The sequence below is a fragment of the Xiphophorus couchianus genome, chromosome 11 (genome assembly GCF_001444195.1).
Source record: "Xiphophorus couchianus chromosome 11, X_couchianus-1.0, whole genome shotgun sequence".
Classification (NCBI taxonomy): Eukaryota; Metazoa; Chordata; class Actinopteri; order Cyprinodontiformes; family Poeciliidae; genus Xiphophorus; species Xiphophorus couchianus.
The window spans coordinates 4,196,478-4,224,330 of NC_040238.1; the positions used below are offsets into that span (position 1 = coordinate 4,196,478).

Below are 27,853 nucleotides of genomic sequence, written 5' to 3' on the forward strand. Positions count from 1 at the left end.
TTTCCAGACAAATAACTGTCAAACATGTGGCCAGTCAATTAATATCTAATTACCAAAGCAAGCAATGCTACTATATTTACACATAGGGGGATATTGGTTTTTCCCTTAATAAATCTTAATTGTAAAACTATTTTATGTTTTTTATCCTAAATTTACAAAAAAAAACTTTTAGTAGATATAGACAAATAAAAGCACAATCCAATCTGCAGCACGTTGTTGTCTGGCAGCTGTAAACGCCACACCCTGGTGGGCCGAGTCCAATCTCCCTCTGAGTGTAAATATTGGCTTTATTTGAATCCACCTACCCTACTTGCCATGCATACTGATTTGACAAAGTTGTAACTTGTATTTTCAGCATCTATACAGAAACAGCATATGTTGGTAAAAGGTCGTTTGCAGGGGGGAGTGTGGACATTGTCCAGAATAGCACCAAGCAGGATCCTGGGAGGCCCCTTAAGTTGAAACTGAAATGAGAGAAAGCATCATGATATCTACCTGTAGCTCTACGGGTGATCTCTGGATCATTTTGCCAGACTCTACGCAGATTGTGCTTTTGCGTAGTAGTGCTACAGGAGAAAGAATCTGGCAGGTTGATGCGCCATGGCTGGTTTTAATGGCAGCTGCATTTATTTATGCAGATTCTAGCCACAGGTTTGTAATGAAGTCCAACAATAAATATGATTTAAATACAAAAGTCTTTAATAAGGAGTAACTCCTTTGAATGTTTTCATACATTGTGACAAAGTAGCACAACTATGTGTAGTCGATGTCTGTAGGTCCAGAGAATTTAAAACCACTGACTGATCAAAGGATCAATTGCAAATTGACTCTTTTTCTAATTATATTCCTGTTCTTTATTCTGAGTTTTTTAGTCATTAATATTTGATAATAAATGGGAAGCATAAGAAAGGAAAAGTCAAATGGAAAATTAAATCGGAGCACATTAATTTAACTTGTCAAGCAACCAAAGGTTTGGAAAAATCTGAACAATCTTGTTTTTTCCACTAGTTTTATGTAAACCTGTAACATCTAACATGGAAACAACTTATTTCAATCTCCTTAAAAGTTGTTTTTTTTTTTTTTTAAAGAGACGGAGACTAAACTGTGACCCCACCTTTGAGCTGGAGGAAATGATCCTGGAGTCCAAACCACTTCATAAGAAGAAGAAAAGACTAGCTAGAAAGACCAGGGAACAGGGATCCGACGGATCCCCGCAGGTAAATGTGTTCTGATGGAGTCCATTGTCTGGAATTAATCCAAACCACTGGACACACTTATGTCTGACATCTCATTTCCATCATTTGCTGATATTTGTTTCTATCAGTCAAAGATGATACTATCTACAAATATGTGCTGTGTTTGTGCAACACTTTAACATATCCATTTACAAAAGCCTTTGGGGCCATTTATGAAGGATGGAACTTGAGTCAGAAACAGAAGAAAGAGAGTGTATGTGTCGTCTGTGTGTGAAGAGCGAGTGAGATGCCGGCTGAAGCCTGGTGGATCAATAAGGAATAAAAAAGTTGCCCATTTCCTGTCCCAGCATGCTTTTTGCGCATTACCCTGCAGCTGCTCTATATTGTCTAGATCTCCCTTGTTTCTTCTCATCTTCATCTTCTTCCTTTCATCCTTTGTTCTTTCACTGTCTTGAGACTCCCTCAACACTTCTGTCAACTATTGACCCCTTGTGCTTTCAGTTCCAGTAAGTGTTCATTCCTCGAGTTGTTTTCATTTCCAAACTAACGCGCTGTGTGAAACTTCAACATTTTTTTATGCTACATCTGCTTTGCTTATGTTGCCTCAACTAATTGACAAAGATGACAGAGAATTCTGAAGTTTTGCTGCCATTTCACAAAATGACAGATTTTTCCCTTTTTAAAAAATTTACTTTCTACATATAATTCAGACATGTATATTGTTTGAAATAAATGTCAAGCTTTTTATCGTATAATTTGTTTTCAGTGGATTTCTCTGTTCATCTCTCTGTCCACCTTGAATTTTCCAGCTTGTTTTGCTAATTTATTTGAAATAAATTTATTACACAAAATAGTAGAAATAATAGGCTACTAATATCCGTGAAATAATTCCAGCAGTGAGAACTATTCTTTATCGGCTGCAATTCAAAGTCAACTTCAGACAAAACACTGTTAGCTCAAATGCTAAATCTCAGAAGAATGTCCCTCTTGGGCTTTCATCCAGCAGACCACTTGTCAGTAGGGTTGTCACACTAAGCGGACAGTTTAATCCAGTATTTGGAGCTTTTAGCCTCTAAATTGTCTGTTTAAAAGCATCCACTAAAGCAGTGTCAAAAGAGTGGAAAACAAGTAGGGAATCATCAGCACTTAGGCTTATATTTGGGTTTTAAGCAGGGCCAGTGTTTTTTTTTTTTTACTACTCTATCTCATCAGTCTACAGTAGACATTAAGGCAACGTCCTTCTTCTGATAGGTCCTTAAATAATTATAAGGGAGATACAAAAAGCACAGTTCAGTCAGCTACAACATAAGTCTTGGTTAACATAAAAGACACTTGTTTTAGAGAAACGATGCACATTTGGACAATTTGTCACAATAAAAACTGTTTAAGTTCTGTGAGAAATTTATTTTCTTTTGAATGGATAGCTGGTCAACCCTACAAATTATCAACATGTTATGCTTTCCACATGCTTAAGGAGTATTTAGAGAGAAGTCCTGTATCCCAATGCTGTTTGCAGACATGCATGCAGGATGTTTGTTGTGTCACTGGAAAGCTTCATATATTTACCATCTCTCCTTATACACAATAGCTCAGCTGAAGCCTTTGCTACAGTTTCACATCTGCAATCTATGAATACTTGTGTATCAAAAACCCTAAAAGCAGGATTCAAGTTAACAAATGGCTGTGCAGATGTTGAACATTAAGTCCAGTCATGTTTGTAAAGTATGTGAGCCTGTCATGTCCTCTCTGTATCACATCTATTTCTTTTGGTTTGCCACATGTGTCGTTATTTCTATTCGTTGATTTTGTTTTTGCTGCTTTTGTTTATTTCTTTGTCCTTTCTGTCATTCACATCACAAGTACACCCTGTCCTCAAGGCCAGCACCAGGTTTCTTTTTGTTCTGACACATTTTGTGTCCCATGAAATTATTTTCTTTCTGATAGCAGCTGTAACTTTCTGAAAAACACATCTGTCTGTCTTCTATAAAATTGTGTGGCCAGTGATTTTTCTTTGTAAGTTTTTTCTCTTTGATGCTCTACTATGTAAGATTATTATAAAATTCCCTCACTAGTCCTTTTGGCTGTTTTCTTCCTTTTTAACCTCCTTCTCCTCTTCTTGTCTTCATAATCATTTCGCTTTCATTTGCCAAAAGCTTTTCCCATACCTGCCCTCATTTTATTGTTGGAGCTGACATGAATAATTTCCTAGATTTAAGACCTAGTTAAAATAAGCTTAAACAGAAAGTTGCTCATTGCATAAATGGGACTCCATGTTTGATCATTTAAATGAGGATAAGAGCAGACTTCCTTAGATACACTAATAATCTACACGCTTAGTAAATTCAATAAAGTTCAGACCTTTTCCAAATCCTCAGATGGTGACTTTGGCATTTCTTAAAGGTTGGTTATCTAAATAACGTTTAATGGCATTCCAGATTATATTAGGAAAACGTTTTGTTTTTTTTTCCTTTCATGTTTCTGTCTGGGATTATTTCTCTTTCATATCCACTTGGAGCAAAATGAGTCAGCGATTATATATTTTTATGATCTCTTTCCTCGCTGCCTCTTTGAAAGCACCTGTCTGCTAGTCTTGGCACTGCGTTAGTGTCGGTGCCTGGTGCTGCCTGATCATCTCACATGATGGAGTGGAACACATTACAGAAAACAGGTGGAAACATCTGAGCATACTTGTCCTTCAAACTTAAACATCTTGAATTTTCTCACCTTTGTCAAGTTAAATCACTCGGTAAATAATTAATGTCCCCTGAAGGCAATTTGTTGTCCTGGTTTAAATTTATTCCATAAAATCTAAAAAAAAAATGCTTAGATTGGTTGGTATAATGTGACAAACTGTGAATTAGTTTGCGATATGAATGGTTTTGCAAAGCGTTGTAGGTTCCTTCCTCAACTGTCATCGTCACAAAGGAGCAAACACACCGAGGAATGTTATGTGACATTTGTAACATAAACCGTACAGTACAGTAAAATATTATAAAAACAAAATCAAAGGAAGAATTGATCAACCAGTTATTACTATACCTAATTCTCATAACTAATGGGGTTTTTCCTTTGACACGGTTGCCATTATTGACTTGCTTAGTTATTCTGCTTTTATCTGTTTTTCCCAGAATGGACAGCTGCAGCAGCGTTTGGACAACGTCCAGAGGGACTTCATTGTCTTCAACAGAGAAAAGTAAGGAAGCTTCCAGACCTCCACTACAACCTCCTCTGGTCAAAGAAATCACACTAGCAGCATTTACTCTGAAAATATATTCCTGGTAAATAAATACATTTGAGACCAAGGGTAAAGATTCAAATTCTGCATTTTTTAGACTTGGGAAAAGCATATTAAATTAAATCAAAAGTGTTCCTTGGTGGCTGATAAAATCATATGGGATGCTGTGAAAGAAAAGTAAAGCTGATTTTTTTATGGTATGTTTGATCAAGGCAAAAACACAGCAACTGGCATCAACAGGAGCCTTCCTGTTGACTGCGAGGTGGAGGAAAAAAGTTTTAAGATTTATGTGAAGAAAACACTGCAAACAAGATATAACATTTATACTGGCTCTTTCTAAATATATAAATGTGGAAATGAGAAAACTTCAAAGTAATGAGAATAAGGTGGACTTGAGCAAATTCTTCATTCTTTCTGCTTTTATAAATTTCACCCACCAATAAAAACATTTGGATGCAGATATTCTTGTAGTGACTGAAACAAGACCAAACAATGCTCAAATATTTCCAAGGTTACATTAACCAACACAATGTTTTCCAGTAACTGTAGCTTTCTCATTGGAAAAAAGTTAATAAAAAATATAAAATCAGCATAAAAATTGTTAAAAACATTATGGTTATGCAACTTACTTATTGAAAATCAAATGCTAGGAACAATTTAGTGATGAATTCTCAAATTACCAACTAAAAATCATATTATGGACACATGGATGCATTTTAGAAATATAGAGCTTTAGGGTGGAACTATGATGAATAAATAGGCTCATTAAAATGTGACATGAGTGAAAAATCATCTGCTCAACATTAGATTTTTGTTCTCATCTCAACAGGTCAAGGAAAGTCGTAGTGGATTCTTCTGAACTATCCACAAGCGAGAAGAACAAGGCAATAGAAGATGGACAGAACAACAATGTTGAACCTGCTGCCTATTTATCAGGATAGGCTTCCTGCTCCCAGATCCCCACCTCATCACTTGCACTTGCCTCCAGCTTGCAGTTCAGCAACTTACAAGCAAAACCTGTCGTTCTGTCAGCACATGCACTCACACCTGGTCCTCTATGTTCCTGCACTCCTTCACAGTCTGTAAAATCTCAAGAACAGCACTGTGCACACTTGTTTCACACCAATAGACCTAAAAAGCAGCTAGACGTCAAAAGATGGTGTCCCTGGGAGGCAGCCATGTCAGAGACTGACTGACGGACTCCTTTGCTGTCACCAAACGGATGGACTCCCAGCAGAGTCACTCGTATCATTTTCCCTACCGTCACCCTGGTGCTCTTACATCTGCTCAGCCTCGGTTCTGAGCAGAGTGCTGTAGCAAGAAGCCAGATCATTTCCAAAACCAAGACAACAGAGCACCTCCACCTGAATGTACTGACATTGGTTTTATTATGAGAGGTTTTCTAGGTAACTATGGTCATTTAATTATAATATTGCAGTTGGGTAGTGCTACATAATAGAGCTGTAATTTCACAGAATGTAAAGGTCATTTTTATGGAAGGAAGATATTTCTTTCTGAAAATGTACCAAAACTCACCAGGTACTTTCCATAATGAACTGAGTTTTTTTTCTGTAGCTTTTTTTAGTACCTTCCCTGAATTTTTATATAATTTATCAGACACTTTCTGGGACATACTAGTTAATTTCCTGAAACTCAAAGCTAGCTATTTGGAACCTTATGTGTATTCTAGTGAGTTCTGAATGGTAACCTCTAAGTTTTAGAAAAGTATCCTCTAAATTAAAGTAGTTGGTAAGTTCAGGAGAAAACTTGTAATTTCCAGATACTATCTGATAGAGTACATTGAGAAATTATTCACCCTTCTTGGTATTTCTTGCGTTTTCTAGCTCACAACCTGGAAAAGGAGATTATTTTAGGATTTGCATCATTTCATTTAAAGAACATGCAACTTTCAATATTTAATTTTCTTTTATTGTGAAACAAACAACAATTACATCTGCAAGTCACGTTGGATAGGTCTCTCAGAGCTCGCCTCATCTTTCCTCTGGGATTGTTTCCCACTCCTCCAGATAAAACCTCTCCAGCTCTAGATGGTTTCCAGTGGTGAACAGCAATCTTTAAGTCTGACCACAGATTGTCAATTGAATTGATCTTTGGCCTTTGATTAGACCTTGCCAATACATTTAAAATGTTCCATTAAACCACTTGAGTGGTGCTTCAGCAGTATGCTTTGGGTCATTGTATTGCTGAAAGCTGAACCTCTATCCAGTTTCACATTGCTGACAGACTGAAACAGGTTTTACTTAAGCATATTCCTGTGTTTAGCTCCTTTCATTTTCCCCTCGGCTCCAAACAGTTCTCCAGACCCTGCTGGTCTGTTCTAGGGGTGCTGAGATGTGTTGATTTTGAGATAGACATAATGGCTTCCTTGGTGACTGAAAAGTGAAGTGTTTTTTTTTAGCTCCATAAAGCCCAGCTCTATGAAGTACACGACTTACAGTATGTTGGTCACATGAACAGATACTCCAGTCTCTGCTTCACACAAAAAATATCAAGATTGGTGAATAGTTTTGCATGGTACTGCAGGTTCAGGAAAGAACATGGTATGTCTTGCAAGGTGACCTAGAAGTTCTGGAAAGCTGTCTAATAAATACCTACGAGTAATCTAGGTACTTATCAGACAGTTTTCCAGAAAGTGCCAGATATGTTCTGGAAAGAGTCTGGTATGTTTTGGAAGGTGACATCCAAGTCCCAGGACAGTAACGTGTTACTACTAGGAAAGTACTTGATCAGTTCAGCGGAATAATCTCTGCATTCCAGAGAGTAACCTGAAGTAACCTGTGTAACCACAGCATGAGCTGTGTCATGTAGCGCCGCCAACTTTAAAGTGATTCTTAAGTCATCCTGTGTATGAAAACCTAAGAAGTTGAGCCTGAAACATTCAATAACTATTAACCATTGCTTAGAAACATTTTTCCTCTATGATCCATATAACCTTGGATACAAGCATGACAGAAGTAGCATTGTTAAACTGCTAGTCTTATTAGACGAAACCAAACTTTGTTTTTAGCGATGTAAGAATGATTCGAATTGAATTAGAGGCTTGAAAATGAATGGCTTGCTTTTTCAGGGCAATATTTAAATGGATTAGTGATCCTGATGCTTAGCTTGGCTAATTAAGCTAGCAGTGATGATAGGTTTTTAACATTTAGTGTCATGCTGCAGTTCAGACCGTTAGAGAAAATAGTCAAATTCTTGTGATTTGCTCACAGTTGAGGTTTTTAGTTCTAGAAAAAAATATTTGTGGAATCAAACAAGAAGATAAAACATGGTTTAATCTTGAGGGAAACTAGAAAACTAAATGTTACCATAATTGATTACCCTTGACCAAAATAATTGAAAAAAAAAAAAAAAAACTTAGCCTTGGTCTGCAAGTGGCCTAATAGGGAAGCAAAGAGAAAACAGTTGTTTTCTCTTTTTGCACATATTGTTTTCATTGTTGGTAGCATTTATGCAACTAATGCTGTGAATGAATTAATCTTAGGGATGGACAGATGAATTTTATCAGTTAGTGTTTGCACTCTCTGCCAGATGTGTGTTGATGTATTTCCTCTTTTGACTTGATTTTAATCAGTTATTTACCATTTGAAATGCTCATTATCAGTTTGTCTCTGCAAACTGTTTGTGCGACATTCAAATCCAGGATTCTGCACCTGGCACACATGAGGCAACAAAACAATGTCTAGTTATGTTAGAATAAACATTTCTCATCAGCTCATCCCCTCAAAATATTTGCCTGCTTGCACAAAGAGGGATGCCTTATAGATATTACACTAAGCTAACTCCTGTATGTAAAAGTAATGAAATCCACACCTTCTTTAAAGCTACTAAATGAAAATATAAATTTTAGCGATGGCTCATTGCTCCACAGACTCTGCTGTTATCTAGCTGCAATGTGAGTCAGTCCTTTCAAGGTTCTTTATTATTCTTTATTTAAAATATATTCAGTTATTTAAATTCATTAGTAATGGCACTTTTCTATTTAAGATTGGTACAATGTTTTGACTTACCTTTGTGTTCTTGTTGTTGAGGTAACTTTACAGATCTAAAGATGGTACCTTGTGTAAGTTGTAGGAATAACTTGGGGTGGCTAAAGGATTAGTCTGAGCTTGTTTTACTGTGTAAATAATATTTGGGGAATAATTATTCAAACTTGTACTAAAAAATGGGGAGTGTATTGAACAAAATGAGTGATATTCAACCAAAATGATTTCTGACATTGACATTTGAACAACATTTACAGATAGTATTTATGCCAGGTAAATCAAAGTAAAAGGGAGGAATCTTTATCCTAAGTATAATTCTAGTCTATTATTTGATAAGATAATTGTACAACTGTGAATTTTACCCAAGTTCTGTTGTCCTTCAGTTGTCCTTCAGTTGTCACTGTGTATTTACTGTGAGCAATTGTGATGAAGTTTAAACTTTTAATGTGTGCCTTAAATAATATATTTCTTTTCTGGAAACAATACACCTATGTTGTTTGCTTTGTTCTAGTGTATTGAATTATTTTATTATTTTTTTTCATCAAAGTGCAGGCTGCCCTCTAGTGTTGTTTGACTGGTGTTACAACAAATGGCTAAACTGTAGGGAGTCTTAGTATGACTGCTGGGAATAGTTTACGAAAAGACAACATTTTAAATGAATAGTTAAGTAAAAAACACATTTACTTACATGAGGCAACAAAAAGACTTCCTCTTTTGCTGCAGTTGACAAGCTTTATGAGCTATTCTCTCCCTCTTCCACACACTCATCCACTGTTAACGATTTGAGCTAACTGCTCCCTGAGGTCATCTGGAGGGTACTGCCCATTCCTTCCTCCACAGCAGACTTAGCTGAGGCAGCGCTTTCCACAATATTGGCTCAACTATAGAGGGGATTTTCAGTTGATAAATGCTTCCACTTCTGTCTGGCACTGCTACAGATAAGCAGGCCACCTCAGCATTAAGATGTTTAAAGTAAAATATGAGACAAAGATTTTGGAAAGAAATATATTCAGAGGACAAGAATCGCTGCCATATTCCTGAGTAAAAAAGGATTGCTGCATTGTTTTAGTCACAAAATGTTCTATCATCCATTTTCCATTCATGGTTTCAAGGATTCACCTTGAAACCAGAGTTTACATACATCAATTAAAAAAAACATGTAGACCTTTTTCCTCACTGCCTGAAGTTAAATCAGACCAAATTTCTTTAGTTTTAGTTAGATTTACATATAGTAATTTGTTTGCTTGAGTGCATAGGTGGCTAATAAAATTCTAATTTTGAAGACATTATAAATACATTTCTGACATTTTCTCTCATTATTGTGGCATTTTGCAAATAGAAATAATTGCAGTAATTCTTACCTAAAACAAGAGAAGTTTGGTCTGATTTAAGTTGAGACAGTGAGGAAAATAAATGCATGATTCATTTCACATAAAGTTCTGGTTAACTTTATGTGAAACGCTACATTGATTCTAATGTTTGACCAGGGCATAAATGGGATGTTTGTGATCTGTTTAAACTTTCAGTGAAAATAAATACAGAAGTACAATGTAGAAGTGTGGAGTGCAATTACTATTCAAGTTTTCTTAATAGTAATGTGAAAACAATGGATTTTTTCCAAACAAATTCATCCCATGAACCAATCTTGTAACCACATTTTATCCAAGTCCATTCTAGATTGTTTCTCTTCGTAGCAAACTGATGGATTATGTAGATAAACCAACTAAATCAAATCTGCCATGTCATTTAGTTTGAGTGTATATTATTTTCTTAATATTTTATGTTATATCTTGATTACATTGATAGTGGTTCTGATGACTGTTTTGCAAAACATCATTTTAACCTTAAAGTAAACCAAAACCACTACAAGGAACATCCAGGGAATGAAAAAGACATGAAATAAAGAGATAAAACCAGCTGCAACTCATGTTTATTCAGGAAACATTTCATACCAGCACACCTTTAAATGACCTGCCATCTCAGAGTTCTGACACAATAGTAAAAAAAAAAAAGAAATGTAACAGTAAAACAAAGGTTGTCATCCTAACATAAATACAAAAAGACCCACATCTCATCTCAGCCTTACTGTGCGGAATAAAAAGAGCATCTTGTTTCAATTGTCGCCAAATAAAGAGCAACTTAAAGAGAATTTATTCCCTGATGACACTGCCTTCCTCTGCCTTATCAGAAAATAGGCTGGCTTGTTTTCAGGCTGCTGTTGAATGCATTGAGGATTTCATTAAAGGGTTAAGGTGGGATCACAAGTGAATGATGATCTTCCACTTGTCCTTCAAATGAGAGCCACGCTAGTTAAAAATAAAAAAAGAAACATCAGTAAAGAGCAGTAATAAGAGAGCTATTTTTACCCAGCAAGTTTAGAGTTTGTATTTATTTGTTAGCACCTTTCTGTTCCATCGTTCTGTTTGGTTGAAATGGTCACAGCATCACAGAGGCAGCCAGTTTACATGAAGCAAAGGACTGTTTCTTGCCATGTTCTTTACACAAGAAAATGAAGGAACTCAAGATAATAAAATCTGACAAACCTTTAGGGAATGAATAATAATAAAAACACTTCTAATATTTCCTCTTTCTGTGTGTGTTCTCAAACACTGACCTTATTGTCTTTTTTAACATCAATACAGTACATAATGAGGACGGTAAGTATGGCCTTACAGGAGGAGGTGGAAAAGGATCATGGATCACGTCGCCCATATTAATGTGGCCCATGCAGCTCCATGTCCAGCAGCCCTCCTGTGCTTAGAGGTGAAAAAAGTATTTTAATTGGTCCGGTAAACCCAAACAGGCTGCAACCACATCATTCACAAAGCTACATTACATTTACCATATGTACATTGCCAACTAGAGCTAATCAATGGTACTGCATGACAAAACATGGCTATTGTGGGATCTATTGTTCAGTCTTGCTGACTATGGAGAAAGCGAGCTACTGAAAGGGGGTAATATTAAAAGCCAAGCAGGGTAAAAGGAGAATCCCTAGAAAATCAGTATCCATTTTCCTTTGAAAAACTTTATTTCCTTCTCAGGGTTAAATGTGATGATGTAAAGTTTTGCTGCTACCAAAGCAGCATTAGAACATGACTATGTGGTTGGCATGAAGTATTTTGCACTGACATGAACTGAGGCTGACATTGTTCATGTGAAATGTGCTTTGTTGGCAACTTCTAACCGTTTCTGTTCTGTCCAGGAAAACGGATACAATTCTCATCTGAGCATAGTAGCAGTGTGACAGGTAAGGCATGAGGATTCAGTGTTTTGCTCTTCAAATTTTTACTAACTCTGGTCCTCTATCCCTCTTTCCTTCCCCTCCCTCATCCCCTCCCTCTATCATCCACTCTGTTCTTCTAGAAGTGTTGTTCTGCTGTTTAACTGAGAGATGTGATGTTGGATCGACCACCAGGGGGCACTACAATACGGCGACCAGGTGGTCTGATGGGAACGTCCTCTGGGGTGGGAGGGCCTACACAGAAAGGGAGAATTAAAAAGTTACATGACAAAGAAGAGGCAGTGATTGATGATATGTTAAATATATATATTTTACTTTAATTACCACAACCACAAGCTTTAGTTACTGGTTAGTCTCTTGCATTCCAATCAATAAAAAAAGAATATTAAAGATCCTGAGAGCCTAAACGGTTAGGAAAAAAAATATCCTCCACACCCAATGTTCTGATGTTACAATTTGTGTTAAATGTGTGGTTGTAACATGATGAAATGTGAAAATGTATATGAAATAATTAATAAATGTTTATTGCCAGTTCTGACTATGTTATTCTTTACATTCTCCACAAATCTGTAAATTAAAATTCTGAGGTGAATTTCCTACAACCATTTAAGCCTCTTGAATAATATTTGATCAAAAGAGATCTGAGATGAGTAAGACAGTTTTATTCCAACTAGATTTAGTCAGTTTTTCCAGTAGAATTTATTTCCTAAACAAACTTTAACCAACACTAAACAAATAATAATCTTTAAAGTCAAGAGTTGACAAAGAGGACATATACTTTTATGACTTAATTATGTATTTTGCGATTATACTGTACACGGGAATAGGGAATGATATCACCCAATCATGACATTGTGTTTTGGAAAACTGCTAGTTAGTGAACCAAGAAAATGCTTCACAAAACTTTAACACACAAACATCAGTGATTAAATGGGTGAAACCAACTTTATTCACCCCCCTCTGTGAAAATTATACTAACTTACATAATCAGATAAATTTGTCAATTTGATTTATTTGCTTAACTAATCAAATCTGATTTAAAACAATCAAGTCTGTGAATGATAAATACAGCACTTTTACCAACATTTTATAGCAGTGTGAATGGAGTGCTGCTGTGATTTATAGACTGTCGCAGGCCTGCATAACCATTACAGGGTCATGAAACTGCAGCCAGAATCAGATTCTGGCACCCTCCTCTGGAAACCAGCGACACCATTTGTCAAACTGTTTAGATTTAGAACAAAAATAATTGTAACTCAAAATATTTATTTCTCTGATTGTTCCCCTGGATATTTAAACTGTTACATTTTGTAGCATCGGTTCTTTGGAAGCAACAAGATTCAAAGTCTGACATGATAGTATAGTTTCCAAAAGAAGAGCCAGAGGCCGAATCGAATAATCTGCAAACACAATAATGGAAAGCAGAATGATGTCAGACCATGAGAGACTGTGACTAATCAAACAATCCTCTCCATCTCCTTCCAAACAAGTAAATCAGCTCTGCAGGTGGTAGCTTCACAAAAACTAAAATAGAAGAGGAGTGGAGCTCATTCTCAAACTATGCATACACACACACATACACACCCCCACGCATGCTTACACAAGATCACGCAAACTGTTGCAAAACCTGGGAAACCAGGAGCAGCCTCAGATATATGTAATCAAAGTTGGAATTCTTTCCAACAAAGGTCACATTTCTTCAGCGAGGTCTCACTCATTAGCATGGCTTGTAAAGACAAGCTATGCATTCAGCTAAACATCTTTCAAAGTGAGTTATTACCTATAAAATAAATACAAGATTTACTTTCAAAAGCTGAAATGATTTTTCATCTGATTAAAGACCTTTCTATCTTTATTTTGCCAACTATTTTGCACATATTGCAATGTGCAAAATAGTTGCACATTGCAACTATTTTGCATATATTGCCAACTATTTTGCACATATCTTTGGACTTACTATAAGTCCAAAAATTGTCACGATTTGGCAATTTGGCTGAAACAATTACTAACATTTCTTGCCTCAATCTAAGTTTGTTCTGTGCTAACCTGAAATATTGGCACAATCATGTTGTCACGCTGGAGCTCTGAATGATGGAACCGATGCCAACAGTGATACTACTGTGACCTCACACATCAGACCGGCCTTTCTAACAGACCAGGTCAAGATGTTTGGACTGGAAAACTAATGTTTTAGCCTTGAAGGAAAATGTATCCAGAATCACTTCAAATGCAGTCAGAGCATCAATCAGGAAAACTTCTCTTCACTGTAACTTATTCAATTTGAAGAAGTTGTAGTTAAATTCTGCTGATCTGATCCTACTAAATGTAATAAGCAGGTACCAGGAAACAAAACGTATTTTGTGCTTTTACTCACTGGCCAGTTTCTGATGTACAGACAACAAGAGCAGAAGATTGCCTTTGAAAAGTATAGATGGGCCTGAACCTTTGCTTATGCTTTGCCAAAACCTGAAGGCAGACATTTAACATATTGCCCAGATATCCTCAAAAACTCAAATTACATGTTAAAGAAATTAATAAAATAAGTTAAACCTTAGTAATCTTACTACTTACTTACTATCAGTACTATTGCTGTCAGCAACAAAAGATCCTGATCAGGAAATTCTTGTTTTAGTTTTAAGGATACACTAAGACACTCCATGTCAATAATTAATATAATGTATAAAATGGAAAAATAAAACCACAGTTTCAGTTTAGAAATTAATTTAACAAATAATGTATGAGAACAAGATAATAAAAGTAAGCATGAATGCCACTAATGCTCCAAATTACAGCCAACAATATTAGGAGAAACTGAGGCACATGTATTCTCTCTTGATGTCAGCACCTAAAGGGCAAAGCAAAGAAGAAAGAGCAGAGGGATGGTTTTTCTTTTAGGATGTGTTGGTATGGCGTTACCTGCTAGACTGAATCCGGACTGGTGCAGGTTTCTGACCGGCTGCTTGGTGGGCGAGGTGCGTGCCGAGGCAGAGGGCGTGCCGCCGCGGGACATGGAGAATTCAGACACGGGTCCGTCGTACATTCCTCTGGGCACTGCCCTCAGCACAGCCAGCTGCAGGACAAACACGTGTTAGACATGGAGGAGTAAACGCCTAAGAAACATAAAGATTTGATTCAGAACGATTTCAACGGCTGTAATGTTGGTGTACTTCTCTGACAAAATACAAATATAGACTCAGAGAGTCTCCTGGAAAACAGAGACCTGGAAAACAGAGACTCCTGGAAAACAGAGACCTGGAAAACAGAGACTCCTGGAAAACAGAGACTCCTGGAAAACAGAAAGTGTAGTATACTTTCAAGCAGAAAAAAACTAAATACACACAGCAGCATGTATGTGTTCAAATGAAGTGAATGTAAATGAAAAAGCTATCATTTTGTATGTCTAACTGCTGGAGTGGTGACTCAGTGGAATCTTGGAAGTCTGTTAAAAGTTAAAATGAGACATCTGTGATCCATAAAGGCAAAACAGTAACTGCTACCAAGATAAACAGCACACTGTTACTGCAGCTCCATTTTCTCATCAACAGTCAGCTGCAAATTAGGAAACGTCTGAAAATGTGAATCCCCTGGCACAGCATGGGAGCGGAAAACAGGCACTGCATGGTATTATTCAAATGAAGTTGTTTCAATGTTGCTAAGTTTTATTTATTGTTATTGCTTTTCTTCCGCTTTCCTTCAGTTTGTTTCCAGCTATTCAACAAAAAAATATATAAATTTTACTTCACTGCTGAAACTGACAACAGAAGACTACTGCACACAATAACTATAAGCTGCCATAATATGTTTCTGGATTATTCAAGTGATTTATTAGTCAGCAAATCATTGTTCAATAAATTCCCTTTAAAGCACTCAACGTCCTCCTGGCCTTTCCTGTGATGAAAGTGAGATTGCTAAAAAGCTTTTGGAAAACGGTCAGGAGAAAACTCCAGACGTTACACCCAGAGCTCAGCTGGTGACCAGAGTCGATTCGTTTCCAGCTCGATTGGCCCCGACAGGCAGAGGTCTGGCTTCAAACTCAAAAATCACATCTTTTTTCAATCACTGAACACAAACATAAGCACTACCAGCTTGTGCTAAAATCTACAATCTTCAGTGTGCATGTTGTAAGTGCAGGAAGAAGACTCAGCTACTATAATGGAGGTGAAGTTAAAAGAACAAAAGCTCTAAGATAATATTTTAGAGAAAAAAAGATTTTTCAGCAGAGGCATGTCAGCTGTTCATTCAGGCTTCGCTGCTCATGATGCTCGTTTGAATTCATATCTTTGCAGATTTGGTTGTTTGGTAGGAAAACCTGTCAGGATATCTACAGGTACAGTTTTTTATTGTCCTAATGTAATCCACAATTTTCTGAATTTTGTCTCCACAGAATTATGGGTTTTATTATCTGTAAATCATCAAAAATTTATCAAGGCCTGAAATATAAATATAATAAATCCATATAATATACGAGCTGTCCTTTCTGAAACTTGTACTTGTATTTGTTCCTGACTTTAGGACATTTGATTGAGTTGAGAAAAAAGAAAACTGACCAGGAGTCAACATCACAGAAAACAGAAGTTATGTCAACTATAAATCATATTTTCTTTGTTTCTTTGTTCTGAGGTACTCTTTCAGGCACACATGACTTTTCCTTACCTGTTCTCCAGAAATAAATAAATGACTGCTTAAGGAAAGGTTTAAATAATACCGTTTAACACTAAACATTAAATGCAGTTTTCTAAGAGAAATGTGAATTGACTATGACCAAAAATTGCAGAATACAGCTTTAAAAAATTGGTTGAGTAAATGTTAGTAAATGTTGAGTAATTTTAGAAAGAGAGAATTGTCTGTTTTTAGGAGTCACCAAAAGTTCATCATTCCTTTTGTAAAGTTTTACCAGACCAGGAGGTGAAACATTACTTAATATAAAAATTACTATCAGTAATTAACTAGTTTGTTAGGTTAAAGTGCAAATTGTTGTAGATTTGTAACCTCAAAAATGTATAATTAGCCAGCTGAAGTAGTAACTAAGTTGTTCACCTGCTTCCTGGCTTTGATGCGCTTGTAAGCAAAGTCGGGGAATGGGGAGCAGGGAATGAAGCGGCCCACTCCAGAGGTGGCATGAAGGTTTCCATCCTCCAGAACAATCTTTCCTTGGCATATCACCAGTAGAGGGGCACCGCGCAGCTCCATGCCCTCAAACACATTGTACTCAGCAGCCTAAACCACAGAGAAAAGGATTTGAATGAGAAATTAGCTGTGAATTTATGGACACCTTTAAAATGTTGAGACATTCTGGAGGAACAAACTCTTCCTTTAAACCTTTACTGGTCCTTCCTTCCAAAGTATCACCTTGTTCATTTATCTTGTCCTCTACGTTTGTTAAGTTTGATGTTTATTCTTGTTATTAACATCATTCACCCTTTGCTTCCTTTATTTCAGCCTTGTGTATTTTCTATCTCCTCCAGACTCTCTTTTCTCAGCGTGTCTGTGATCTCTGATGGCTCCCTCCTCCTGTTCCATTGTTCCATATTTCCTCTGCACACGGACCAGTTTTTTTCCCCCCTTTTATTTGCTGCTGTCCATATTCGGGCCAGAACAGGACATAACTAAGGCTCACTGCATGCCAAATATGATGTCATGACTAAGCCAAATGTGTTTGACTGTTTGTATTGATGCCTGTTCTTGTGTATGTTTCCAAAAATCCCCTTTTTACATTGACAACAGCAATCAATTCAAACCAGATGCAGGCTAACCGATAAACACACAGCCTGATAAAAGTACTTTCCTGATACAATGGGTTGCTAACTAAGGACATTCATATTTTGAAAAGTTACAAAGGTCATTTTTAGCAGTGAGAACTGCAGCGTTTTTGTTTTGTACTTGTAGATGCTTCTTTAACCGAAGGGACAACAAGCAGGAAATGGAAAGGTGACATCACCCTGTAAGAACCCACAAATCCTCATTGTATGGACTCAGTTTATTTGCAGAAAGGAAAGTCTTTTAGTTTCACCATGAGGAGGAAAGTGTTCTTTCACACCAATAAAACCTCATTAAATAAGAGCCTATTTGTTTAAGTTAAAGATCAACCTAACTGAGAATTTTAATATAGGTGTTTAACCCGAGGATTTGTCCTTGGCTGCTAACACTTTAATTTCCTGTCCTGCTGAGCCACCTGTATGCAACTGTTCCCTGAAAAAACTGAAAAAAGCTCTGAGATGCAAAAGTAAATAAAACATTTCTGAGCTCATATGAATCAAATTAAAACCGCCCTGTTGCTTAGACATGTTCTGTTCTTGAGTTAAATTTAGGAACATCTCAATCATTAAACAGCTGGTATTTTTAAACAACTGATGTCAGAGTCTCCAACCAAACTTCACTCACAATGCTTATTTTCGATGTTCTGTGTAATTTCATACCAGAGCATGCAAGTCACACTGCAATTCATGAAGGTAATTTGAAAAAGGCATTGTTTTTTTTATGTAAACTACTTGCAAAACTGTATTTTAAGCGCGTGCACATTATTTTAATAATCTAAAAAAAATCCACTCCTCCAGATTCTGATTGGTTGTTTTTGACAGTATTTCTGCAGATGGTCATAGTAGCTCATAGAAGACTTTGATCTTTTGTCTCATTGTCTCATGCTGTCAATATCTGATGTTGTTTTTACAAATATGTAAAATATATATATATATTTGTAAAAGTTACACACTGCAGCTTTGAAGGTACTGAGTATTCTTGAGTTTCCCTAATATTTTTTGAATAACAAGAATCCTCATTTGAGTTGAAATCTCAGAAAAATATTGCAATAAATCTGAATGTATGACATTCTATATATTTTTTTATGTTAGTTTATTTTGATGATCCAGTGAGATTAGAAGATCTAGCTAAAGAAAAACTCCCTGGGTAAAATATGCACCATATTACTGTTGTTCAACCACAGAAGAGATTTTGCAACATGCATTGAAACAATCCATTTTTTTCAGTCTTTAGTCTGTCACGGCTGAGCCGTTTTGGATTTACTGAGGCTCGACTTTACAGTAAAAGCTGATCACATGACAAGTTCAGTGTGAGTGGAATTAGTCATGAACATCCACTGAGACTTCATTTCCGTTCAGGGGAACTGAGAGCTCCCTGGAAGCTGTTCAAAAATGTGCTTTTCTCTCCTGAACATTCTCTCCTGCACACACAGTTGCAGACAAGTGTCACATAAAAAAGCTGACCTTTTATCCAAATTTCTCAGCCTCTAAAACCACAGATCTGATGTTTCTGTATTGGGTTCTTTTCATTTTTGTCTCTGCAAGAGTTGACATATTTCAGGCAACTTTTTGAAATAAATCAGTAACACTTTTTGAACATACGTGCTTAAAAACATGGTTAACTGAAAAGCAGGAGAAAAAAAGAAAATCAGAATCTGGATGGATCCATTTGTTTAGAACCTGGAGCAAGTGCAAACACAGGCTTTAACCTGTATACATACCGAGTTGTGAGTCTTGGCAGTGATAGTGCGAACAGCGTCTGTGTCCCAGATGACAAGGTCGGCATCAGAACCCACTGCGATCCGACCCTTCCGAGGGTAAAGGTTCAGGATCTTAGCAGCGTTAGTGCTGGTCACAGCCACAAACACGTTCTCATCCATCTTCCCCGTAGTCTGAGTGCAAAAAAACACAAACATGCAGATCACTGGTGCTGTCACAGACGTATCCAGGTCAGTGCAGACCTTTGTAACTTTGGTCTCTAGAGATAAATGCATATATTTAGATCTCATTGTTCTGCTTATAGAGATGTTGAAGAACAGAAAGTAGCACACAGATTCATGTGTTTCCTTTCATTAATAACTAGAACATAGATTCATTCTAAATTGGATTAAATTTTTTATTAGCTCTCCTTATTTTTCCACTGTGTTGTAATGTTTGTTTGTTCATGTTGTTTTTATTGTGTAAAACACTTTGAACTGTCTTGCCGCTGAGCTGTGCTTTACAACAGTTAGCATCCACTTAGCATCTGCTTATTGGTGGTAAACTAGTTTTAAAGTTCTCTAATGAGTTCAGAATATATTTCATCATCTCTTCTTTAAAATATAAAATGACAAAATCTGAACAGGAAGTTTTTCATAGATTAAAGTTTTTGAAGCCAGCGGCTGTAAGTTTGGCCAGTAAAATCCATACCTGACTCCCTGGAGGCGCCAGCGAGGCACCACAGTTTGAAACAGAGATTTTTATTCACTAACTATTTGTTCTATTTGTGAAAACACAAAAAATGTACATATTCCTGCTTTATATTACATGTGGACAAGTCAAACCAGGACAGAAATACTCCACACTGATTACTGATACAATACAGAACAACAGATCTGTTTAAAGGGAACCATATCAATACGAAAGATAAAAAATATAAATGAATGACATGTTTTAGAGTTTTATTTGTAAAAAAAAAGTGTTCAGTGTGGAAACTCTATGTACAAAATCATAACACTGTGATCTTTAATATTCTCAATGCATTGCTGTAATTTCATGAACATTGCCTCATTGATTACCTTATCTAGTGAGCTGGATCTGTAGTTTTGCCAGTGGGAGTGACTGGTATTAGTTTGCTATCAGTTTTAGGGAAGAGCCACTGATACGAGGAAACAGATTCACAGATATAAAAGCTTTTGGCTTCAGACTCATTTGAAGCTTTGATTCAGAGCAGCTTACCCAGACAAGTGTCTACTCAAATTTCATAGCCTGCTTTTAATTCCAGAACAAAGCTAAATGTGGCCAAAGTCCAGTCAAATCCTGATGCAGCGATAACAAGGACAAAAGAACACACAGAAAATGGATAGCAGTTTGTTTGGAATAGACCAATGAAGGAATGCATTAAAGATGGATTGAGGATAGTAAAGAACGGTTTCAGATGTAGGGAACATTTAAAGCCAGAAAAAAACACGTGAAAAAACATTTCCTTATAAGACAACAGTAAAAACGGAGAGAAGTGTACGTTTTAAAGGTGAGGAGTATTTAAGACCAAATGAGGTATTCGAAATCTTGTCGGGAATAATTATAAAAGTTATCATATATCATCATTTGCATCTGCTATATTACATTTAATCTTTATTTTTCAAAGTTTAAAACCCCAGAAAGTAGGCCTCACCACAGCCTTATCCCAGATGAGCACCATCCTTTCCTCCACTCCGTTCACGCCTTCTGGGATCTGGGTGAAGTCGTCCTTGCCAATGGCCTTCTGCGCCACGCTGAAGGTACAGTGAGCGCTGCCAGTCACGCTGAGGTCTCCACTGTGACAAAATGATAAATGAGGGGGAAATATTACCAGCAGAGAAATGTCTGCACTCAAAAGCGGTGCTTTGCAAACACAAGGAAATGTCATTACTGAGTTTAGCAGATTTAGTAAGCAGAGAGCCAAAGATTTGCTCCTACAAAAAAAATATGAGTAACATTTCCTGTTTCCGTAGAAATCTTTCCAAATCCACTTGATAGGTGGCAACAGTTATAAACAAATCAAGAACAATTAAGTTTTATATAATATATATATATATTATAAAATATTCAAATAAACTTTTAAGATGTGTAGCTGGAGTCAGTGTTACAGCAAACATACATATAGAACAACAAGGGAGATCATCAGAACAGTTCTACTTGATCTAATAAAAAATAAATAAAAAAAAGAGATTGGACTCTTACTCAGAGCTCAGTATCAACTGTAAGCCATAAACATGAACAGAAATAAACTCTTGAAATATTTTACTTTACCTGTAGTTAATCTTTATAACATTCAAGTTATACAGTAGGAAATAAGTGAACATGTGTTGATATTTGAATTTTTTAAATGCACTTGTAAAGCAGATCTGTGCGCCTCACCTTGCCAGCAGTGTGTTCAGGTAGTCTGGAGTTGTGGGATCAGGGCTGAGAGGAGGGGATGTAACAAAAGAAGCAGCTTTGGCCCAGTTCTTGCTCCAGTAATGTGTCCCATCCGTCCCCAGACTGGCTGTGATTGGCTCCCCAAACACCACATTTCCTGAGGAGATAATAGCCACAGTGATTAAAATACCAATGCATTTAAGACATGTCCACAACCATGAGCAGCATAATCATATTCATTTACAGTATCTTAATTGAAAATAATTTTTTTATTTGTATAACTTTTTGAAAGCTGTTTGTGTTTGTAGTGAGATTTTGGTGATGATGGGGGTTTAATTCCTGTCAGGAACTCATCTTTTCTCCTGCTTTTGTTTTTAGTCCTTTTCTCTTACATGTCAGTGATTCATGTTTTCCAGATTTGTAAGGAAAGAACTTGGGAACAGATCCAATCCAAAGGTTTCCAGCTTATAAAGTCATTCATTCAGTGCATATAAACATAAAAGAAGGTGATCTGAGGTTAGCACAGTTTTGTCTGATGTCATTTTTTAACCAGACAACCAAACACATTTTCTTCTCATGTGTGCTCACCTATGTTTGCATCCACTTCTGATAATGTGTTATTTTATAGTTTACATTCACATCCCTCAGTTCAGGCCTTGAACAAACGAGACGAGTTAAATGCCTTTTTGTCAGTAACCTGGTGCTCAACTGGTGTAAAAGTCTCATTTTTGTAAAAACTCTTCTCGGTACCTTTTTTTCGGGCCTGTGAGATGATGTCCGCGGCACTCTTGCTCATGACTCGGGTTACGTAGAGTGGACAGTTGGTTTGGCTTGCGATGGTTACGGCCCGGAACACAGCCTCAGCCTCCAGCTGCAGAGGAGGTACAAGCACAGTGTTTAATGTGGTTAAATGGAAATGTTATTCACATTAGAATTGATCTAAAAATATCAAATTATGTGCTGTCAGGGCTAAATGAGGGCATGTGGTGACTTTTAAATCCATTTTTAGCCCTTAACTTTTTCATATTTTCTCACTAAACAACCTGAATGTTTAATTACAATTAGATCTGAACCTGACCAAGCTCTTATGCTCCTTAGTATAAATGACTCTTAGAATTTAAAACTTGCATCTTTTATTTTCCCTTTCATAATTACATAATACTTTGTGCCCAACACATATGATTCAAACAGCTGAACTGGCCCCTCAGCAGGGTTCTGCAGGAGCCTGAATATGAACCATTCATTTGATTCAGGTGTGTTGAACCAGGATAGCATCCAGAGGGAACCGGCTCTGGAGGACTGGATCAGCCTGAACTCTGAACTACACAACATTAACTGGAAACATTGAGGATTCGCTTTGTGGTATCAAATGAAACTGGTTAGAAAGTAATTTAATAAAAGCAGCACACAGATATTAAATAGATCTTAGTAGGATCAGATGATGCAGCACATGATTTCCCTTTGTGCTACATCAAAGACTTTAGGAGCAAACAGACTCAACACCCTTTCAATGTAAAACACAGCGTGAGATTTTTTAGAAGAAATATTTGATGAAGTATCTACAACGTAATGTTTGTATAAGTTTGACATATGACACAATAAGTAACTTTAAGTCCAGGATGGTAAAATATCCTGCAGTTATTTTAGACTTTAAAATGGGACGCAAACACTTCAGCTGCTTATTGTGTTCCTGTCAGCAAGTCCAGTTTGGATGTCCAAAAAATAACAATAAAATATGAACTATGTTGACAAATATAATGCAGCTTGACCTCTGCTTGCCAAAAATTATATTTACCAAGATTTGAACCAATGAGATTTAAAAAATAGTCAAGATAAAAGACAAAATGTTGCCGAGTTGGAACTGTTATTTTTCATTTTGCAGATTTTTTTCTAGAGCAAGAACTGGTAGAATAAGAAGACTTTTTTCTCCCTTTGCTTTAATATTTCTGTTTTTTCATGCAGTTGAGTAAAGTGTGAGAGTTGAACCTCCTCTGGCCTGCTCAGCACATGCCCCTCCGGTCCAGTGATGCCCATCTGCAGCATCCGGCCTTGCTCCTGTTAAACACACACACAAACGCTGTTAGAGTCAAGGACATGCTCCATTGCATGCAGAAATGTCTCTTAGTTTTCTTTGGTGTGAACGCTTCAGTAGATGTAAAGATGTGGTCACACTCATAAATAAAAATCTGTTTCATATTGTTTTTCTCTTTCTGATGTTCATGAGCGCTGCTCTGTGCTTTCTCTCAGTCAGGCCACACGCAGAAGTAGGAGCCTGCTTCAGAGGATCTGCACACGTGTAGCAGTTTTGTTGAGCAATGCAGGCAAACGTTGGCTCTTCATGGAGGCAGACCAACTGGCTTAGATTAGCCCTGAGACTGGCTGCACCTGGAAATGAAAGTCCCATGTCTAAATACGTTTTAGCAACACTGGGCTAAAACCAAACCATGAACAAATTCATATTAGTTTCACTTCTTCACTGCTGACTTAGCACAATGTGCAGTCCGAATGGCTTTATAGGAATACAGGGGCAAGAGATGTTGGAAATACATGTGTTTTTATTGGGGTGTTATTTTTTAAAAACATTTACCAAAGAGCTGCATATTTGTCAGGAAAAGTATTAAGTATTATTTGTGAATGGGGAAAATGCAAAAAAATGTTTAAAACTATAGGAGGAACACTGACTGTAAGCATTTTGGTTCAAACACTTGAAGCATTTCCAAGAGTAGTTTAACTTTTGTAGTTTAAAAGGTGATAGTATGAATCTGCCTGATCAGCAGACTGTGAGTGAACCAGAATTATTTTAAAGAGAAAGAAAAGACAGAGAAAAGCAGAGGAACGTTCCATCTTCAGTGCAACTCACAAATGACAACCTGCTTTCACAATCCAAAGGTTTACCCCGGGCAGACTCAGGGATCTTCACTGTACAATAAACTAATGATTTACATACATGACCTACCTATACGGCAAGTCATTAGTGCCAAAACTTAAATATTTCCACTTGGTCTAGTGAAGAAAAACAAACAAAAATGGAGTTATAGCCCATAAAGATGAGCTTTATCATTTTAAGTTTTTTTACATTTTAAAAAATCATAAAAAATGGGGTAAGAGGGTCATCTCTCTAACAGTTGGCCATCCACTGATTTGAAGATTTCCTCCTAAATCTTCTTTCTGCTGTAAGGAACATATTAAACTGGCAACAAAAAATTGATCTGTCCCAAAAGGATTTGTTCTGTTCCAGCACCAGGTCGAGCTGTGTATGTTCTTATGGGTCAAAAGCAAGGCTATTATACATTTTCTGAGTTCAAACAAATCTGCGTCTTACAGCTAATGGAAATCAGACTCCATCCAAGTCCAAGTTTCAAACTGGAGCTGAGATTTATAATGAATCAGATCCAAAATGCACTCAGTGAAAGAATCCAGGCACATCTTGGAGTTCTGACTAATAGCAACTACTTAAATCCATCCACTATTACAGTTGATTCACTTTCATTTGACCTCGTACAGGACAGGCTTGTATAAACTACACCCACACATTACTATCCAGCAGGAAATACAGTTATTACAGATGGTGCGTTTAGTCTGACGATGCAGTGCGATAAGGTGAAAGACGTAACTGAACTGAACTAAAAAGGAATAAATCTCTTTAAACACAAACAGCTGAAGATCTCTCAAGTATTGAAAGAAAAGGAAAAGTTCTTTATTGTTACCTTAGCAATGATCTCGCCGTTTTCAGCATGGATCTGGGCAATGCCCCCCCTCTCTGCCAAAAAGGTAAAGACTTCATAGAGCTGCATGGAAAAGAGAACACAATTTTTTAATGTTGAGATCAAGCCAAGCCATTAAGACAAGAAAAAGACAGTACGGTACTCTGTAGTTCACAGGTCACTCATACGCCCCAATTTCAAAGAGGCCCACAATTTACTTGAAGTTTACCAGGACACACACTGCAATTACCACGTGTGGTCTCAGAAATGGAGAAACTGGTGGGGGATGAGCTGCAGTTGTTTTTGCGCTGCTGTGCCTCGGTTCCTCAGAGGTTTATGACATCAGTTTTTCAAACGCCACTATTCTGGTTCCCTCATGTGTTCTTCCCAAAACCAAATGATCTATGACTGCATGAGAAACAGTCCAGCCTCACACCGTCTGAACGTGAACTATTTTACTGCACACACCACAGACCAGGGGATACACACATAAAAATGTTTTTTTAAATGTAAAATATATTAATTATTGCAAAATTAACATTCCTCATTTTACACTTATTCCACTTAAAGTACACCTCATGTGAATAATACCACTTTTAGTTGCTACTGTATATGATTATGTTGCCACAATACTTTTAAAGTGTGTGTGCGTGTGGACGTGGGTGTGTGTGTGTGCATGTTAGGAAGAGAAACATGTGAAGAAGACCATAATGAATCAGTCTCTGATTATCCTTCATGTCATGCCAAAAACATTGCATAACAGTTATTATCCATTTTACAGTTCTGATCCAGATTTCATAAATCCTAAAAGTTTTGAATTGTTGAAAGTGTTTTTGTTTTGTTGGTTTTTTTACCTCACTGTTGCTCATCTGATAATAATCCTTGTAGGCCATGTAGACCTGGAACGAGTTCACACCTGCACAAAATAAGAACATCAGCATCCAGATAAGTTCTTTATTACTAAATTCATCATTTTCCTCTCATCCAGTATCAGTACCATGTGACTTTATTTAAAATGTCCAACTTGGAAAATCACAAGCATGTTCCCATCGCATGATCCATACCCCTTCATTTTTTGTCCTTTCATTTTGCTCACTAACAACCACAAATTTCTCTTTGGCATTAAATTTCTGCCAACTTTTGTCTACTAGACCCAGAAATTTCAATTAGATTTGATAGGTAATGTCAATAAAAATTTTAATTAAATGTTACCACAAATTCACAATTAGAATAGGTCCAGACTTTGACTGGACCATAAATAAAATTTCTTCAAGAACATTTTATTGTAGATTTAGTGTCTCTGTCCTGCTGGACGGTGAACCTCCACCCCAGTTTCCAGGTTTCTCCATCTTCCCCTCAACTCCAACCATCTTGCCTTCCATGCTTCCACACAATGATGCTGCCATGTGTTCAGGATGATGTGCAGTATTCATTTTCTTACTATGTTTTGCATGTCGGTACAAGAAGTTTAATTTTGGTCCCATCACCTTGTCGTGTGATTCTTGGTTTTTGTGATATTTATTTTGCTAAAACTACTGGGGCCTTCAAAACGTCCCAGCTGTTCACCAAACAGCTGGACTGACTCATGCACACAGGTGAACACTTGGTGGAGCATCAGAGTGAAAAGGACTGGGTACATTTGCATTCCACACTTTTTTATCCAAAACAATCCCTTAAAATTATCCATTATTTTACTTCCACTTCAGATTAATCCACCACTTTGTGTTGTGTTCTTGATGAAGTACATTGAAGTCTGTGGTTGGAACAAAAAGGAATCGTACGTTCCACTCTCATGTGTTGCTACCACAGCCTACCTTTCTCCTTGATGAGGTTATCCAGCTCCTGCTTGACGCTGTCGTCCCAGTGGGTGACGTCCACATGGAGAGAGTAGTCACAGCAGGCCTTCTCATCGGCCCACTGCCTCCACTGGTCGTAGGCCTCTAACAGGCTGCTGCCGGGCTCCGGGATCACATGATCCACTGTTGAATGAAGAGGGAAACAGAGGGGTTGAAAGGAGAGTTTTGTACACAGAATAAGGTGATGATGGTGACAGAGAGGACAGAAAGAAGAACAGACAGACAGAGGGATGGGAGCAGGAGGTAAACATGGCTGCTGGTTTTACTACTTTCTGTGTGAGTTGCTTATCTTGCATAATCAGCTGGTTCCTGCAGCACTCAGACAGGGCCAGCAGGGATAAACAGACGTCACGTTGAATTTTGCCTATCTGGGTGAACGTGTCCTTGAAAAAGTTGAGGCCTGTTGTCACTTGTTTATGTTAACATGATCAATGTTTTTTGCAGAATTTTTAAATGCACAGGCTCAGTTGTTAAATCTTTGGTTTTCATATTTTAGAGATCCTTCAGGAAGTTGGCAGTTGACCAAAATCAGACAAATTTCAGTTTGACTGGCTGGTTAGTCACTCAGAAGCATATTATTCTGATCAGTTAATGCACCAATTCTAGTTTTGGTACACTATTTGTCTCACATTTTTCATGTTTACCTGACATAAACTCAGCTGTGTGGAAAGTAAGAGCTTGAAAACTTAAGGAATGGTGCCCACTGAGGTTATCAAGGTCACGTTTTGAAAGTTCAGTTGACATGTTATCCTGAATGTCT

The 27,853-nt window shown here is 37.2% G+C and overlaps 2 protein-coding genes across 3 annotated transcripts in view; one reads left to right on the top strand and one right to left on the bottom strand.

Moving 5' to 3' along the window:
- The window catches only part of stk32a (serine/threonine kinase 32A), a 53,153-nt gene extending 43,165 nt beyond the window's left edge, over positions 1-9,988 (top strand). Inside the window, exons 11-13 of the mRNA XM_028032272.1 lie at positions 1,089-1,217; positions 4,325-4,389; positions 5,261-9,988. Of these exons, the coding sequence (XP_027888073.1) occupies positions 1,089-1,217; positions 4,325-4,389; positions 5,261-5,372 (306 nt within the window). The 3' untranslated portion in view covers positions 5,373-9,988. The remainder of the gene's footprint in view (positions 1-1,088; positions 1,218-4,324; positions 4,390-5,260) is intronic.
- Positions 9,989-10,347: 359 nt separating this feature from the next.
- The window catches only part of dpysl3 (dihydropyrimidinase like 3), a 36,272-nt gene continuing 18,766 nt past the window's right edge, over positions 10,348-27,853 (bottom strand). For both annotated transcript variants that reach the window (XM_028031205.1, XM_028031206.1), the window contains exons 4-14: positions 27,052-27,216; positions 26,092-26,153; positions 25,241-25,321; positions 23,520-23,588; positions 22,284-22,404; positions 21,534-21,690; positions 20,809-20,950; positions 19,157-19,327; positions 16,717-16,896; positions 14,596-14,749; positions 10,348-11,913 (exon numbers count right to left, since the gene is read on the bottom strand). In XM_028031205.1, the coding sequence (XP_027887006.1) occupies positions 11,819-11,913; positions 14,596-14,749; positions 16,717-16,896; positions 19,157-19,327; positions 20,809-20,950; positions 21,534-21,690; positions 22,284-22,404; positions 23,520-23,588; positions 25,241-25,321; positions 26,092-26,153; positions 27,052-27,216 (1,397 nt within the window). In that variant the 3' untranslated portion in view covers positions 10,348-11,818. The remainder of the gene's footprint in view (positions 11,914-14,595; positions 14,750-16,716; positions 16,897-19,156; positions 19,328-20,808; positions 20,951-21,533; positions 21,691-22,283; positions 22,405-23,519; positions 23,589-25,240; positions 25,322-26,091; positions 26,154-27,051; positions 27,217-27,853) is intronic.